The sequence below is a fragment of the Rhincodon typus genome, chromosome 19, assembly GCF_021869965.1.
Source record: "Rhincodon typus isolate 14 chromosome 19, sRhiTyp1.1, whole genome shotgun sequence".
Lineage (NCBI taxonomy): Eukaryota > Metazoa > Chordata > Chondrichthyes > Orectolobiformes > Rhincodontidae > Rhincodon > Rhincodon typus.
Window position 1 is genome coordinate 16,364,714 of NC_063350.1, and position 18,985 is coordinate 16,383,698.

At 39.9% G+C, this 18,985-nt stretch overlaps 1 protein-coding gene across 1 annotated transcript in view; it reads left to right on the forward strand.

Moving 5' to 3' along the window:
- Positions 1-18,979, forward strand: part of LOC125485503 (laminin subunit alpha-4-like) — a 40,715-nt gene extending 21,736 nt beyond the window's left edge. Inside the window, exons 11-21 of the mRNA XM_048608548.1 lie at positions 221-353; positions 2,755-2,898; positions 4,554-4,684; positions 7,756-7,923; positions 9,636-9,768; positions 10,083-10,228; positions 12,957-13,146; positions 15,739-15,891; positions 16,533-16,692; positions 17,166-17,296; positions 18,789-18,979. Coding sequence (XP_048464505.1) covers positions 221-353; positions 2,755-2,898; positions 4,554-4,684; positions 7,756-7,923; positions 9,636-9,768; positions 10,083-10,228; positions 12,957-13,146; positions 15,739-15,891; positions 16,533-16,692; positions 17,166-17,296; positions 18,789-18,893 — 1,594 coding nt within the window. The 3' untranslated portion in view covers positions 18,894-18,979. The remainder of the gene's footprint in view (positions 1-220; positions 354-2,754; positions 2,899-4,553; positions 4,685-7,755; positions 7,924-9,635; positions 9,769-10,082; positions 10,229-12,956; positions 13,147-15,738; positions 15,892-16,532; positions 16,693-17,165; positions 17,297-18,788) is intronic.
- Positions 18,980-18,985: the final 6 nt, after the last annotated feature.

The following is an 18,985-nucleotide window of genomic DNA, read 5'->3' on the forward strand; positions in this document are numbered from 1 at the left end:
GCTATAAAAATGAGCCCATTTGAATGTTCAAAACCCTGTCTTTTTCTCCTGTGGTATTTATAAACCATGCACTGCAAATTTTTTTTAAAAAAAATTATGAAGTTTTTTGTGGTGTGAGAAGACATAGCTGAGTGTTGTTCTGATCCACACAGTTAAGCAATATCTGAGGTTTGTTTTCTAATAACTATTTTCTTAAATGGACTGTGCTTTCCTCTTGCAGTCTGAGGAGCCAGTTCCCCACAGGTGGCTCTATAAAAGGCTGTATGCGCAGCGTGAAGGCTCTGGACAAAAATTTAGATCTGAAACGTGAAAAGACTATTGGGATCAGTTATGGGTGTTCTACAAACTTGCTGGTGAGTCCTGCCTTTGACACATTCTTATTAAATGGCTACAAACAAGAAATGGAACCATTTCAGTACTTGTGCCATTGATTCTGTCACCGTTTGGCAACTGTTAAAGACTTATTGATTTTCATTCGCAGATAAATAAACAGGCGGCGCAGTCCAACTTACCAGTGTTTACCATTCCCTTTCTATCTGTGAGTCCCTTTGTGTGTCTGTAATTGTATGATTGTTAGAAAATCACAAAAAGCTGGTCTAATCCCAGCCGGCCAGTGACTGCCCCATCTGTCTCCTATCAGCCATTATGGAAATGGGTGAAGGTGTCATCAACAGTGCCACCAACAGGACTGACTCATTAATAATTTGTTCACTGATGATCTGATTCTATTTGGCTCCAAACATTGTTCCAGTCTTTCTTCAAATGCAGAAGAAAGAGCTAAATTCCATTTGTTACATGGAAGTGACTGTCATTGACATGAAGGCAGCATTTGACTGAGAGTAGCATTAAGAAGCCCTGGTAGAATTGAAGTTGGTGGCAACTGGGCAGAGAGAAGAGGTTCTTTCCACAGGCTGGGGCCAACACCAAAGAAGGTTGGCTGCGATTATTGGAGCCAATCATCTCAGCTCCAGGACATCTCTGCAGGAGTTCCTCAGGTTAGCGTTCTAGGTCCAATCACCTTCAGCTGCTTCATCAATGACCTGCCATCCATCATAAAGTCAGAAAGTGGGAATGTTTGATGCTGATTTTAAGCATTGCTTGTGACACCTCAGATACTGAAAGAGTTCATGCTTGTCTGCAACAATTCTGGGACAATAAATGATACATAGATTTGTCCCTCTGGTGTTAGCAACTGCTCATATCCAATGAGAAAAGATCTAAAGTCCTCAGCTCTACCCCTTGCCTTGTTGTTCGATGGTATTGCCATCACTGAATCCTCTGCCAGCAAAATCCTGGGATTGCCATTGATCAGAAATTTAATTGGAATTCCCATATGTGTACTGAGGCTGCAAGAGTAGGTCCAACACTGCAAATGTTCTGGCAGGTAACTTGCATCAGTACTCCCCAAAGTCTGTCCACCATCTACGTGGCGCAAGTCCATCAGGAATGTGATGGAATAGAATACTCTCCACCTGCCGGAGCAAATGCATCTCTAACAGGAACAACAACCATGACAAAATGGCCTACTCAATCGACATCGCATCTACCCCTTAAGTATTTATCCCCTCCATCAGCAGCACTTTGTGTAGCAGCAGTGTGTACATTCGACAATATGCACTACAGCGACTCACCAAACTTCTATCTACAGTACTTCCAAAGCTTTTGCCTCTATTGCCTAGAAGGACAGGGCAGCAGATACATATCCATGTGTTCCTCTCAACTCGCGCACCATCCTAAACGTGCAACAGTACAGTTCTATTGGTCAAAACCTTGGAGCTCCCCTCCTCACAGCACTGTGGGGGCTTCTTACACCACATAGTGTGCAGCAGTTAAAGAAGGTGACTCACTACTATCACCTCAAAACTAGTTCAGGATAGACAATACATGTTAACAATGCTTGCATTCCAAGAGCTAATAATAAAACTTCTGACTGTAGAGGCGGGGGAAAACAAGTGCTTTCAGATTTTTAGAATACTTTCGCAAGTCCCAGAGTACATTAACTTTCGTACCAAGTTGCACAGCCTCCATATTTTATCACTGTTTCATTGAGTATATTTTTATGCTGCCTGGTCAGGTATATTCATTCTAATGTGTACTGTGTGCAGCCTTTGAGTCCTTGTCATTCCAGCTAATGGGTGATCATTTCAGGTATCAAGTTCGAACTCTATTAAAATACTGAATTATTTATTTTAGATTAGTTAATGCCATTTATTAGTAAAGCAGAGCAAGCAAATTTGATACAAGCACATTAAAAAATAATACAAACTTGTTTGAACAATTTCAGGTGTAATCTTGGGAAAAGAAAATGTAACGCTGTAAAACATCAGGTTGAGTTTAGGTTTGAGCGCTTAAAGTTCATAGACAATAATAGCTGTTAGGAAAAGAAAATGATGTTAATGTAACATATCATTGTGTGTTTAAACCTATACAGTAATTCATATTGTTTGTTTTCAAGACTCTCACAGTTTGCAACATTAAAGCCATCCAATTAAAACAAATCGTGAGACTGATGTGGGAGAGTTTTGGATATTATGTCTGACTTAAACAGTGTTTCTGTTTTATTGGGAAGGGAAGGAAGAGAAAAACAGAAGTGGCCACAAAAACTGTGGAAAGGCAATTATAATTATTATACCTTTATGCTTTCTTCCTTAGTTAAATGTACGCACCGGCCGGGTTAAGAAGCTGTTGACGATGTTTTTCCTGACAGTGGTTTAACATTACTTCCCTCTGACTTCATTGTGTATTTCATTTCAGGTGTCACGTTCCGCAGATTTCAAAGGCCAGGGATATCTGAGCCTGATCCCTCAGAAGGTCCCCATGCTTCGCAACAACTTCATTTCAGGATTTGGCTTCCAGACCCAGCAGCGGAATGCCCTGATGTTTTACTACCCCTTGCCGGTAAATGTGAAGCGTTAATGAGAAATGCTAATGTTAACAGTTTGTGTTGGTCACACAAAGGGTGGAAGCGATTACCACTAGAAAGGTGCAAAAGGTTAGAATCTTGAGGACTCAATTTCTTGGAAGTTAGGGCAGAGCAGGACTTCAACTTACTGACAAGTCCAGTTGCTGAACCTACACTCTGCCCTCAACATGCCCCTCATAAATCCAAGGGTAAATGAGGCATGGAATCAGCAAATATAGATATTTTGGGCAAGCTGGAATTGAAATACCAAGAATTTGGATGTAACATACTAACGTGCGTAGCACACTCAGTGCCAGTGTTTCCTTGAGTTTTCATGCTTGATATTTGCCTGAAACCCTGGTAACACAGTTGGGAGTTCATAAAATCAAGGAATTCAAATCCCAAATATCTGTTGTTGACTTGTACCTTTTTCGTGTCAGAATTTGCAATGATTTTGCTCAATTTCAACAAAACAAAGAATAAAGTTTACTCGTACAAACAGAAATTGTTGGAGAAACTCAGCAGGTCTGGTAGCATCTGTGGAGAGAAAGCAGAGTTAACGTTTCAGGTCCAGTAACCCTTCTTCACAACTGAACTGAAGTTCTGAAGAAGGTCTGCTTCCTCTCCATGGATGCTGTCAGGCCTGCTGAGTTTCTCCAGCAATTTCTGTTTGTGTTTCAGATTTTCAGCGTCCACAGTATATATATTTTTTTTAAATTAAGTTTTGTCTATTTGTTGATGGTGCTGATGCAATGAAGTAATTCATGTCCCAGAAGTACGTGCTTGATTTTGAGATTCAACTAGTCAGGACATATGACACATCTAGATTAGAATGACAATGTGCCACCATGCATGGTTAAAATATGCGAAGTTATAGAAATATTCAAACTCCAGCGCAGACACAGATGGTTTAACAGATCCAGTTTTGTTAGTATAAATGACCACATATATTTCGTTATGGACTATAAACTGGAAAATGGGAATTGAACACCACTAAATTACCAAAAAATACCTTAAGAATTTATTCCTGCAATTTGATCAAGTCAGATTATGTGTTTTTTATTCATTCATGGGATGTAGGCATCACTGGTTGGGCCAGCATTTATTGCCCATTCCTAGTTGCCCTTGAGAAGATGGTGGTGAGCTACTGCCTTAAACCGCTGTGGTCCAACATTGCGTTATCATAACTAAAATGAAAGGAACTGTGAGAAATAACTCCCCAGCTTACAGTCTGGACTTTTGGTCTACAGAATTTTTTTCTCTATGTATATTTTTACACCGTAATATTCGAGTCAAATGTCTGTTTTGTCTGTCTCATTCATGAGTGGATGTGTATGTGAGAGAGATTTTAAAGGGATATAGTTTAAGTCATATAGTAGTAAATTAATAATGCTTTTTTTTTGTTCCCAGTTGTTAATGGATAAGTTTGCTTATGATAAATATTTATTTCCCTCAATGATGGAATCTGGTGTGAATTACATATTTCCTTTACCATCTTGTTAGTTTAATTGGACAGTTACACCTTGGTGACAGCTTCTGGAATAGTGCAGTTCTGTTATCGGCACACTGTAACAATTTAGGTCTTAACTTTATATACGACTATAGTTAGCCTCTTGGTGAACTTAACCATCTTTTTTCTTTACTATATTAGGAAGGAAACTGTCAAGTATCTCTGAAGCAGGGATTAGTGACACTTAAGGTGTTTAATACTGAAGTTAAAAGTCCAACTGAGTATACAGATGGGAGCCCACATTATGTCTCTTTCTCCATCATAAATGAACAGTAAGTTATTTGGCTTTCATAACTTTCAAGACTTCTAAAGGTAACAAGCTAAAACCAATAAAAAGCAGAGGATTTCTAGAAATACATAGCATCTGTGAAAAGGAAATTCTATTGTATAGTTATTTATCCATTGCAATAATTGAAAATATCCCTTTGCCCAGAAAAGTTCTACAAGTTTTGGACGAGTTTTGTTGCCAGGCGGTTCTTTCTAATTATTCTTTCAGATGAGGTATTTCACCCTGACGCTTCTTGTGTTGTTCCTGCACTTTTTGTGCTATATAAGATGAGGGGCATAACTGCTTACGAATGGAACTCTTACAATTTTGGACACTTATGATCGGGTGTAGCATAGTCAGGTGGATAGCCAATCCCTCGAGTCTTGTGAACCATATGTCTCAGTGCATATTGAGGTGATGTGTTACAAATCACTCAAAAGTCTTAATTGCTGTAATGACCTACACTTAACATACACGTTTTAGTCCGGAACTTTGGATTGTGATGCCAGAAGTTCTCAACATTTATTTCCAACATGTGGCTGACTAGGAAACTCTCTTGCTCATGCTGCTTGTCATTGGTATCTGTTGGAAGGATTTGTAGGTTGATAACCAGCCCATTTACAGAAGAAATAGGAACAGGAGTAGGCCATTTGGTCCCTCAAGCCTGTCCCGGGCCCCTCTCCTCTTTGGTGCCAGCTTCTCAAAGCCGCCAACTCCTCAATATCTCAAAAAGCTCATCCATATCCTCCTTTAAAAATTTGCAGTTACCTAGCCTCCACACTCTTGAGGGTAGAGAATCGGGACAGACACGGGCTACACTCTGGGTGGAAAAAAAACCCTTCATATCTCAATTTTAAACAAATGACCCCTTATTTCAAAACTCTGTCCCCTAGTTTGAGATGCCCCCATAAGTGAAAGCATCTTCTCAAAATCTACCCAGTCAAGCCCCCTCAGAATCTTGTGTGTTTCTGTAATATCACCCCACATTCTCGTAAACTCTAATGAGTAAAGAGCAAAACAGTTTTGCCATTCTTGACAAATCAACTGTTTTATCTCAATGTGGAGATGCTGGTGTTGGACTGGGGGTGGGCAAAGTCAGAAGTCTGACTTCTGACTTTTATCTTGAGGAATCAGTCAAGTGAGCCTCTTCTGAACTCTCTCCAGTGCCAGTTCAGTCTTCCTTTCTTGAACAGGGGCATCAGAGTGTTTTTCAATCCACTAGAACCCTCCTAGAATAAAGGAGTGGTTTTGAATATATCAACCAATGCTTCCAATATTCCCCTGTCCTGAGGAAGGGTGACCGGACCTGAAACGTTAACTCTTTTTTTCTTTCCAGATGCTGCCCGACCTGAGCTTTTCCAGCAACTTTGTTTTTCTTCCAATATTTTAAGCTACTTTCTTTAAAACCCGTGGGTACAGGCTGACAGATCTTAGTGACTCATCTGCCTTTAGTTCCATTAGACCGATGCAAACTGCTATCTCACTATTGCCCATTCTTAATTCCCAGTTCCTTCTTCAAAGTGAGGCAGTGAGAAAGGGACTCACGGAGTTCACATCTGAGAGAGGCAAAGAATTTCTTCAAAGTTGCTCCTTTCTCCAGATGCTGCCTGGCCTGCTGTGTTCTTCCAGCCTCCTGTTTGTCTAACCTGCCATTCCTTCCATTGAGTTTGAAATTCTACCACTTGTGATCATTCCCTGCAGAGGGTCCTTAACTGCAAAATCTCTTATTAATCCTTCCTCATTACACATTATTAAGTCTAAAGTAGTCTGTTCCTGGGTATGTTGTACATTGTACTGCTACAGGAAACGATCCCTGATGCATTTCAATTCCTCTTCCATGTTACCCATCCCCATTTGATTTGTCCTGTCAATATGCAGATTAAGACACCTATGACATTTGTAATCTCCTTCATGCCTCTATCGTTGCCCAGTTTACACTTTGTCCTACGATAGGGCAACTTTTTGGGGGCCTTTGACAACTCCCACCTGTGACTTATTTTCCTTGCTATTCCTTATGCCCACCCATACTGATACTGCATCATGAACCATTGAACTTGTATCTCTACCACTACCATCATCACCACCACCACACTGATTAACTCCTTTATTAACACAGCTACCTCACCTCCTTTGTGCCTCTCCTTCTCACATAATGGATGTACCTTCCTTGGTCCTCAAGTCAAACCAGCAATGCCTGGTTCAGGGCCAGAGAAGCTACTCTCTGTGCCACAAGGCCTCCAATCTCCACTGTGTTCGTGTTTAATTTTGTACCCTGTAGCTTCAGGGTTGAGATTGCTAATTAGATAGTAAATTAAGTGCACTTTGGTTTTGGAGGCCTGTGCTATCTAAGCTGAACTGACTTCCCCAAACCCATTTTGCAAAATTTCCTTACAACTGGAATCGGTTCAGTCCCAAACGACTGAATTAAATTTGAATTCCTGTCAGGAAAGTATCTCGCCCTTCCTCGGTTCCTTAGCATAAAAAGTAAATAGTTTTGTATCAACAGAACTAACTAGTTATCTTTTTTGTTTTATAGAATTAATTGAAACAATTGTTAGGTCTTTTTGAAATTTGATTTCATTGAGTCTGGATCTAAACTATTTTCTCATAGTGCCTTTAAAGGAATGTGCTGTTCTGATTTGACATAGAAATATGTTGGTACACATAACTAACATTCCATATCTTGTTGCCACATATCAGATATGTGAACAGGACATTCCCCTCCTTAGAGAATCTAATAGTTGTTTACAGTTCAGAGAGAAGACAGCGTGCCATTACGTCTATGCTGGCCACAAGAGTTATCACGTCTCCTTGTTAAACTTTCCTTTTAAGTCCCCCTTTAAGATACCAGATATCAGATACCAGAAAATTAATCCTGGTCAGATTCAAAGTAGGATCTCTAGGTGATTATAATCAGCAGTTTGGATTTAATCTTTTCTTGGTCTCCTTCAACGAAAGAACTCCTATTGTACATTTGGCAACATCAGGACATTTCGTGTTACTTTGCATCTGGTGAAATACTTCTTTGAAGTTGCAGTCAGAACTCAGCATTATCATTTTGCTTTCCTCTCTAAGGATTAAAATGACCATTGATGATCAGGAAGAGCAGGAGTCAAAATTACCGAAGAGAAAACGACGCCAGTCTAGAGAGATTGAGAAGGGGCAGGTCTACCTTGGTGGTGTGCCAGGGACTGATCTCGATGCCAACCTGACTGGTTGTATCAGCAATGTTTTCATTTATCGGTGAGTTATGAGAACCTACAGGATTCATAGAAACAGTGCTCCGTTTATGAGGCTGAGTAATAAGAGTTGGTTGATTATTGCGTTGAATAATTGGAGTTTGAAAGCACCGTACTTCTTTAAGTTTTACAAAACACAATTACAAATGTCACTTGATGTGCAACAAATTTCATTCTGTGCCTTATTTAATTGCTTTTCACTGCTTAATATAATCCAAATGTTCTTCTCAAAATACTGAACTGTTGAATCTTGCATTTACAAAGGTTGGCAAACCTGATGTTCATTTGGTTACCATGACAGAATACACTGTCCTTGTGTTGCTTGTATGTTTTATGGGGTTGATTTTAAAACCATTGTAAGTTTTAAAGCTGCAGAGCTTGGAACAAATGCTAAACAATCTCACCGGCTGAAGACAGGTTTTACTTGAATGTGACTGGTCTACTTCTGACCTGAAACAGGTGAGAAAAGGAGGAGCTTGGAGAACCCTTAGTTACTCACCTGCTTCCGTGTGAGACATAGGGAGATGGTTTTGGGAGGGTCTCATAGGGTTTGGGGAAGCTGCCCTCTCCTTGTGAGGTTCAGTTGAGCACTCGTGCTGCTTCAGGCCTCTCACAAGAAACTTTTACACATTTTGGTCTTTCCCCATTTGTTTCTAACCAGCATCAGCTTGACAACAATGTGGCAGCTCTCCCACACTAGTGGAGCATTAAATTCAACACTGCAGTTCAAGATAACTTCTTTTTATCGGTATTAGCAATAAGAAGGGGACAATAGAGTGCAGCTGTAATAGAATGGAAGACAAGGGTGACTGAATGGTAAAACAAATGGTATGTGTGTGTCAGAAGAAGGGAGGTGGTAATAGAACAAGAAACAAACGTCAGTCTAGAGGAGGTATAAATGGCTAATCTATAACTGTCACAAAAAAGAGCTTCAATCCAAAAACACAAATAAAACAAAGCAAAATGAATTGGGAAGAGATAATGATCTGAAATTGTCAAACTCTATGTTGAGCCAGGGAGGCCGTAAAGCACCTTTTATAAAACGATCATGTTTCTTGAACTGGCATTGGATTTCAATGAATAAAAGTAGCAGGCCAATAGCTGAGAGCTCAGCGTGGAAGTAATTTAGTGGCTTTGGAGTCCAATAGTGATTGTAACATGTGAGTAGTAGATTTAAACCTGAGATAAGATGTTACTTCTCTCAAAGGGTCGTGAATATGTGGAATTCACTGTCTCAAAGTGTGATGGATGCTGGGACATTGAGTAAGTTTAAGGAGGACACAAACAGACTTTTAATTAGTAATAGGTTGAATGATTATAGGGAATGGCAGGGAAGTAGAGTTGAGATCGAGATGAGATCAGCCATCAAAAAGCAGAGCAGGTTCAAGGGGCTGAATTGCTGCCTCCTCCTAGTTAGTTCTTATGATATTAAAATATCATCATGATACGAACATTTCAACTTAGTTTTGGTGGAAGTAGATCAAAGGTAACTTTGGAAAAAGGAACTGGGTAAATTCCTGAAAGGAAACATTTTCAAGGATATATGGAAAGTGAGACTATCAAATAATGCTTTTAAAAAGCCAACACAAGTATTGTTGACTAAATGTCCTGCTGTACCAATCATTCAATGATTCAGAAATGTTTTCGCTGACATTCCGCAGTGTGTATGCAAACAAATGAATGCTTTGTGTGTTTCTCACTTATTTTCTCGTACAGCGAGGACTCAAATGAGCAATCAGTTGTAGATCTCCAGAAGCATGAGGTAATGGTTGGGGCAGAGTTAAACAGTTGCCCCAGTGAAAAGCCACCCCAGCAGATCCGATCGCACAAAAAGGAGAAATCCAGACAGGTAAATGAAACTTGAGTCAAACACTTGCATGTCACTATCCCAGGCCATTAAGTTACAAGCATTCACAGATGTAAACTCTGAGGTCTTTGCGGTTAAATCAATTCAATGTTGTACCTCAAGATTCAATGACATTTTCTACAATTTCTTGCATGCATGTTGCAACCGGTAGTCCTCCTTCTGGGCAAATGCGTACATTTTTGCTTATTTTTTCTTTGTCGAGCTCATTTTAAAGAATAATGCTTCTCTACTTCATATCTGTGAGCACCTTGTGTTTAATAATCATCGCAATTTTCCATCTGATTTGAACCTTGAAGGCAATAACCAAGCTTGAGAGCAAACAGCGACTTTCCGAAAGTTGCCAGTTGCCAAAACAGCCAGCTATTGGTGATGCTCATTATTTCAGGGGCTCCCATCTCAGCCGTCTGGAGTACGACAATATCCCAGATTCATTCCAAATGAGGTAAGATCCTCCCAAAAATCACTTCTTCTTCTTCTTCTTCTTCTTATCAAGTGACTTTAGCCATTCAGTTGAAGCAGTCGCATTTCTTTTCATTGCTTTTTTGCATTATTTCCGTGTTATACAATCATAGTTATACAGCATGGAAACAGACCCTTTGATCCAACTCTTCCGTGCCAACCAGATACACTAAATTAATCTAGTCCCATTTGTCAGCATTTGGCCCATATCCCTCTAAACCCTTCCTACCCATATACCCATCCAAATCTAACTATAAACACTGTGTGTCTGTAATCGCTCTGCATGTAAAGTCTAAACTGCTTTTCTGATCTTTCTGTCAAAGTGGCAGTTCATCACTGGATCCACTCCCCCCCACCCCACCCCCGGAACCCTTCAAAATCCTGAATTACTATTGATCAGAAATGTAACTCAATCAGCCACATAAAGCAGCAAGAACAAGTCAGATGCTAGGAATTTTGAAACAAATAACTCATCTGAATATTGAAAGCCTGTTCACAATTCTGGAGTTTGAAATGAGTACTTTCCGCTTAGTTGAACATGTACAATTCCAACAACACACCAGAAGCTCAACAGTTTCCAGGAAAAAGCATTTCACTTAATTGGCACACCATCCTACACATTCCCTGTCTCAACTACAGGAGTACGGTGGTAGTGTGTACCATTTACAGGATACACTACAGTAGTCACCATGGTCCTTCAATACCACCTTCCAAATGCCCAACCATTACCACTTAGAATAATAAGTGCAACAGATGCAGGGGAACATCGCCATCTGTAACTTCCCTGTAAGGCAGCTAGCATCCTGATTTGGAAATGTATCACTATTCCTTCTTTGCCAGCTGGGTCAAAACCCTGGAATTCATTCCCAACTCCACAAGGACTGTACACTGCGGGGTGGGGAGGGGACATGGTGGCTCATTTGTTAGCACTGCTTTCTCACAGCGCCAGCCGTGGGTGACTGTCTCTGTGAAGTTTGCACGTTCTACCCATGTCTGCATGGGTTTCCACTGGGTGCTTTAGTTTCCTTCCACGGTCCAAAGATGCGCAGGTTATGTGGACTGGCCATGCTAAATTGCCCATAGTGTCCAGGGATGTGCAGGTTCGGTGGATTAGTGATGTAACAAGGGATAGGGTCAGAGGCTGGGTCTGGGTGAGATGTTGTTTTGAGGGGGCGGGTCAATGCAGACTTGAATGGCCAAAAGGCCTCTTTCCGCACTATAGCGATTCTGTAATTCTGTGACTAAAGTATTCAAGGAGGCAGCTTACTAACACTTTCCTGAAAGCAAGTAGGAATAAAAAATAAATGCTGGCCTGTATCCCATGAATGAATATTAAAAAAATCTGAAAGGTTACAGACAGCTGGTTTTTCAGTGCATCAACTCTTGACTTCTGTTAATAGAATCATCCTTCTTTCCAATTCAGAATCTTGTACCTGTCAATAATCTGATCAGTTCCTGCTCTTCATCACTGTTTCACTGGATAATGTAAGGCCAAGTTTATGTTCAGACGTGCCTTTTCTTGCCAATCTATCCCTGGAGCTCAGCCAACTCAGTCATGTATGAGCCTATTGATTGATGGCCTAAAGGTCTGGAAAATATACTTTGTTGTTAACTTGTTAGTGAATAAATACTGATTCATGATAGTATTTTGAGTTGTGTAACTTATGAAAATGAAAGTAAACTTTGTATGAAACCTTGGGTAATTCCTGACGTAAGGTAATGGATATAGAAACGTGAACATAGGAGGTATAGTTAGTAAGTTTGCAGATGACACCAAAATTGGAGGTGTAGTGGACAGTGAAGAAGGTTACCTCAGAGTACAACGGAATCTTGATCAGATGGGCCAAGGAGTGGCAGATGGAGTTTAATTTAGAAAAATGTGAGAAGCTGCATTTTGGAAAGCCAAATCAGGACAGGACTTATACACTTAATGGTAAGGTCCTGGGGAGTGTTGCTGGACAATGGGACCTTGGGTCCAGGTTCACAGTTTCTTGAAAGTGGAGTTGCAGGTAGATAGGCTAGCGAAAAAGGCGTTCGGTACGCTTGCTGTTATTGGTTATTGAGTATAGCAGTTGGGAGGTCGTGTTGCGGCTGTACAGGACGTTGGATAGGCCACTATTGGAATATTGCATGCGATTCTGGTCTCCCTGCAAGAGGAAGGATGTTGTGAAACTTGAAAAGGTTCAGAAAAAATTTACAAGGATGTTGCCAGGGTTGGAGGGTTTGAACTGTAGGGAGAGGCTGAATAGGCTGGGGCTATTTTCCCTGGAGCATCAGAAGCTGAGAAGTGACCTTATAGAGGTTTATAAAATCTCTATTTCCCCAGGGTGGGAGAGTCCGAAACTAGAGGGCATAGGTTTAAGGTGAGAGGAGAAAGATATAAAAGGGACTTAAGGGGCAACATTTTCATGCAGAGGGTGGTGCATGTATGGAATGAGCTGCCAGAGGAAGTGGTGGAGACTGGTACAATTACAACATTTGAAAGGCATCTGGATGGATATATGATCAGGGATGTGGGCTAAATGCTGACAAATGGGACTGAATTTATTTGAGATCTGGTCAGTATGGACAAGTTGGACCAAAGGGTTTTTTTTCTGTGCTGTATATCCCTATGACTGTGTGTATTGTAACATAGGAGGACTTTATAATTTTAATGTGTATTTGTGGAAACTAGGAGACTTCAAGCTGTTTTCTTTATGTTGCTTTTCCAGGTCTAGGTTTTCTTTGGAAGTTCTCTGTAATTCATCCCATGGGATGCTTTTCTACGTATCCAATGAATTGGAAACTTCCTTCATGGCTCTCTTGGTTTCCAAAGGCCGTTTTGTTTTCCTCTTTGATATCAAAGGGAAAAGATTGAGAATTCCAAGTAAAGAAAAGTGTACCGATGGGAAGTGGCACACAGTAAGTAATGCAAACTTGGAGTGAAAGGCCTTTAAAATCATTTCTATTTGTGACCTATCTGTTAATTTCTAGTTATTAAAACTGTTTTCTATCTTTTGCATGTTAGAATGACCTCGGACTACCAGTGCTTCACATTTTCCATTTACATTTCATTTCTAATTTAAAAAAATGACATACAAGAGCAGGAGTGGACCATTCAATAAGATCATAGTTGATCTTGGGCTTCCATTCCATTTTTTTCTGCCTGTTCCCCATATCACCAAAGGTCTGCCTAACACAGCCTTAAAAGTATTCAATGATGAAGTTTCCAAAACCCTCTGCTGCATAGAATCCCAAAGATTCACATTCTTCCTGAGTGAAGAAATTTCTCCTTATCTCAGTGCTAAAAGATTGACTGCTTACTTTGAGGCTGTGTCCCAGTGTTTGCGGTTCCCCGACCAGTGGAAACAATCTTTCATCATCTGTCATATCAAGCCACCTTCAGAATTCTGTACACGTCAATGCAGTTGTCATTCATTTTTCTAAACACCATTGAATATAGAGCCAATTTACTCCAGCATCACAGGACAACCTCATCCCAGGGATCAATTTAGACAAATTTCATACACTGTCTCATAGCCATTATGTATTATGATTAAAGAAATCCAAACAATCTTTCAAATTTGAAATTATATTTTAACAATGATTTGACTTTATATTCCCAAATACATCTTAAATATATACTAGTTTATAGGATTCCTCTGAGGGTATATATAACATGCTATATAAGAATGTTATAATCTTGTTTCAGGTCAGGTATTTTAAACTGGTGTAACACATTGGTTTTTTGGAGATCAAGGGCATGAGGCTCTAGTCGAGGTATCTCACAAGTGGGAACGAGATAGATTGTTGCCTCATTGCAGTTTATCCAGTTACGCCATTAAGAAAAAAATGTTGAAAGTTATTGCGATCAGAAATTTCTATTACAAGCCTTTTTTTTAAAACACCTATCTGTAGTGGAAACTCCAGATCTTGTGTAAAGAGGTGAATGAAATTTAGTGTTCCTGAAATCAGATCTACACGGAACTACAGAGCAGTAAGATGCAAACTCAATCCATAGTTTCCAGTTTGATCTGTGTCATCACAGACAACTATCCGAAGACTAAGTTCTATCCACTGAAATATCATGATGGTTGAAATCTTCAGGATACACAGAGCTCCTGTGCACTGGATGAAGCACACATTGGGAAAAGGTTTACAAGTCAGTTCACATTGGGGTTCCTCAGATGGAGATAGCTTTGTGTTGGGGAATAACCGACAAAAGAAGGGATAACTTTGAAGAAAGAACTGTAGGGAGATTTATAATGGAAATGAATCTTAAAATGATTGGAAACCGAAATAAAAATGCTTGGATTTGAACTGCATCATTTAGATTTTTCTTTCTGACAGGCTCACATATATAAAGCAGTAATGCTTGAAGGACAAAACTGTCCTCATTCTAAAGAACAGAAGAGACTCATTATTTGGTCTCATAAACCTTCATTCTGTGTATTTATTTCAGCTAAAAGTCAAATGGCATTCAAGAAAGCAATCTTCAATGGCTTAGAAACTTGACGGTTTAGCAGCCATTTTGCAAACATTTAACAACTTGCTAAGTATGTGACAGACAGGAAGTGCACGCACTTTCTGGATGTGCACTTCCAGCCATACTGGTTAAAGAACTGGGTCATCATGCAGTGCTGCCTATGCTCAGGAAGAACCAGACTACAGCTAGCAAATATTGAGTACTCTTAGCTGGAGGAAGCAATACTTAAAGCCCCATGGTCGCTTCAGGTAGCTAAAAACATGGGGCAGCACGGTGGCTCAGTGATTAGCAGCGCCAGGGATCCGGGTTTGATTCCACCCTCGAGCGACTGTCTGTGTGGAGTTTGCACATTCTCCCTGTGTCTGCGTGGGTTTCCTCCCACAGTCCCAAGATGTGCAGGTTAGGTGGATTGGCCGTGCTAAATTGCCCATAGCGTCCAGGGTTGTGTAGATTGGTGGGTTGTAGGGGGGATGGGTCTAGGTGGGATGCTCTGAGGGTCGGTGTGGACTTGTTGGGCTGAAGGGCCTGTTTCCACACAGTAGGGATTCTATGATCTATATGGCCAAACCTGTGTGCATTGATGTTTGAGTCCACATTTACTTCAATCATAATCAGCTTTAAATAAAGAAGTTTGCATGTCTCAATACAAATTAGAAGTGCAAGTAGGCCATTCACCTCTCGAGGCTGCTCCACCATTCAGTAAGATCATGGCTAAACTGATTACTCCATATTCCTGCTTAGCACAATAACCTTTCACCCTGTTGCTAATGAAGATTCCATCTACCTCTGCCTTAATACTCGAAGTATGTTTCTGAGAAGATGGTTGAACCAAAATTCCTAAGAGACTCAACCCTCTGAGGGAACATGTCTAACCTCTGAATTAGATGAGCAACCTCTTATTTTTAAACAGTAGCCAATGGTTCTCTATTCTCCCGCACAAAAATTACCTGCATAGGGTTCAAAATGCGTTAAGTTCATGTTTCATTGCATCAGAATTTGCCTGCGATGATGAATTGTATCATTTCTAGATATTTTTCAGTAGAGACAGAAACCAAGGGCAGTTGGTGATTGATGGTCTCCGAGTGCAAAGCAGCACAATTTCGGTCACAGCTCCTTTAGACGTCAGAGCTCCATTCTATGTGGGTGCTGTACCAAAAGGAAAAGCAAGGAGGATTGCTCAGGTATATAAAATTTTGTTTAAGTTAATTGCAGATGTGTTTGTAATCATTTGAGTATGATGCAGAAGACACAGACAGGCAAAGGTTGGTGTGACAGGAAGAAAGTTTGAAATCAGGATGGGATAGCAGGTCTCACCGCATGTTCTTTTGTTTTGTGTCTGTAACCTCCCTAAACTGACAGAACAATAGATGAAAACCCAGCCTTTGTCATATCATACCTGTTGATTCGTTGCCTAATTGTTCTGGCATCCTGAAATCCTAACATAACACCCTGAAGTGTTTGTAATGGTTTGGCATCTTTTCAAATCAACATGAAGTTGCTAAATCTTTGCTTGAAAGGGTCTTGATCTGACCATTTCACCCAAGTAGACATTTTCCTGTAAGCCTGCACAATGAATGTTGGCCTGTTTCCCATCATCCAGCAAAGTCAAAGGATGTGTCCCCACAAGCAGAACTGGATAGCAGTTATCTTCCAAGCTTAGCTGTTGTGCCCTGAAATTAGCTGATTCCTCGCTATCAATTCAGGATCCACAAAAAAACCAATTGAGCTCAATAGTAAGGATTGTATGAGTTGTTCTTGATGTAGATATGATGATTAGTTTTGATCATTGATTAAAGTTGAGGCCTGCCTTTTATTTCTACAGGGTATTCCTGCTGCTAAATTCAGTGGTTGTATCCGAAAATTCCAACTAGATGGAAAGATTATGGATCCTCCTTCACGTACATATGATGTAGCACCATGTTTTGAGCGAAATTTGGAAATGGGAACATTTTTTTCAGTCGCAGAGGGCTATTTAATTATAGGTAGTAAAAACCTAATTTACTTCATACTAGCCAGCCCTTCGAGATGCAATGAATTTGCTTTTTAAAAACTATGATCATATTTCCAGTCTTCTATCTGAATTATGTTTTCATTTTGTTTTCTTTCAGTTGATAAACCATAACTTCATGCCTCAGTTCTCATTAATATCTGCTATGGGTTCTCGTATTCTCTTCTGACTCTAGAACCCTGAATGGCAGAAAGTAAAGTCTTTTGAGATCATGCTCAATTCATAATTATTCACTTCTGAAGGAAGGTGTCAAATATAACAACAGTTAATCTATATTTTGCCCTCTTCTTATCTTAATTCTTCTGAGCTGGCTTCTGTGTTTGATGGGTTCCAGCAAGATTCACAAGATAGTAATTAGGAGGGAGAAACCAATATTGATTTGTCTTTCAAATGTACTAACACTTACTTTCAGTTCTAATTGTCTCCTGCCATATTATTTTCTTTCAGATGAGTCTTTTAATTTGGGTAAAGATTATGAGCTAATGCTTGAAGTGCGGCCCAGGAGTTTGTCAGGTGTACTTTTCCATGTTGGTAGAAAACAAAGCCTTTACTTCAGTTTGTACATTGAAAATGGGAAGGTGAGTAACTTTGTTTCTTCGTTTTGAGGCTGGGAGTAATCAACTTTTGTTTAAAGTTCATTGTTCAGAACAAAATTTAAAGTGTGGGTGCAGATGAAGTTTTATTTGGCTCAATTATGATTGCTCTAAAAAGATCTGTTCGGATTTTAATCTGGAAATGTAACCCATCATATCCAAATAAAGTGGCGTTGTTGCTTTCCTAACAGAGTTGTCCAGATTATCTGAGATAGTAAGAACTGCCGATGCTGCAGTCAGAGATAACAGTCTGGAGCTGGAGGAGCACAGCAGGCCAGGTAGCATCAGAGGAGCAGGGAAGTTGACGATTATCTCCCCCTGTCACTACCACAGACAAGAAGGAATGATGCCAAATACTTTGCATCAGGTTACTTAAAACTCTGACAATAGTATGTCACAAATATCAGTGCTCAAAAGTTCACCATAGGCACACACATTTTTATTGGATTATGCAAAATGTTCATACTTTCTTTGGTACTTGCAAAGACACATTCTGCCATGTGTTCAGAGCATTTTATACATAATTGCAAGTGAGGAGAAATGACTACCAAGATTTTATAAATCCTTTCAAAATCAAAATGGTTACAGTACAGAACATTCAACCATCATGTTTGTGCTCATCCTACCCTTTCCCTGTCACACTGAAATTTTTGCTCTCCCAATAATTACACTGTTTCTTTCAAAAGTCTTGATTGAATCTGCCTCCATAACACATTTAAGCAATGCATTCCAGATCCTAACCATAAGCCTCAAGAACTTCATTGTCACCTTTGGTTCTTTCACCATTCACTTTAAACCTCGTTCTTGTCCCTTATGCTATTGGGAACAATTTCCAACACCTGCTCTGTTGAGATCCCTCATATCAGCTTCTCTGATCTATCCACAGAACTGAAATACATTATCCCATTCTCAATTACCTTTATTGGACACCCTGAATGATTACTTCCTTCTTAAACAGAACATCTCCAAAAACTACTTCACTCTTAGTAGTGAATGTTGAGCTGGAAAGAATTTAGGAAGTGAACTAACAAAACAAAAGTACTTATTTTACAAAATGTTTTTGAAGAATGTGAAAGATGTAGCATTATCATGACCAATATCTCCCTAAACCTAGGCCATGAATTAATGAGTAGGTCTTGCCGCTACTGTGCAGCATCTTCCATTTGTTGCCTCAACTTGCAATGAACTCTGCAAGCATGGAGGGTTAGGATGCTCAACGCTATCAACAGTAGGCCATGGATCAAAATATTTGCATATGACATTTAGAAGCATGACTTTTAATCCTGAAGTTCAATACAAAGTTTAAATGAACAGTCCAAGACTCAGCTTCTCTTCGTAATCAAGTGAAGCGCTTATGTTAATAAGTAATTATTTTAGCTCTGTTTTTCATGCAGTGTATGCTATATGCTGGGTTTCTGGTGTTCTGCACAATGACTTTGTACCTTGTGTTGAACTTGTATCTTCCTTTTTTTTTAAGGTTATAGCACAGTTAAAAAATGGAGCTGGGGAATTCTCTACGGTAGTCATTCCACAACAGTCTGTGTGTGATGGACAGTGGCATCGCATTGCAGGTAAGAGTTAAGCTTGCGCTTATCATCAGATGGGCAGTCAGTGCAGTCCTGAGACTGTTTGTTTCATTCATTCTCTCATACATCTACAGGATGGAGACCCTTT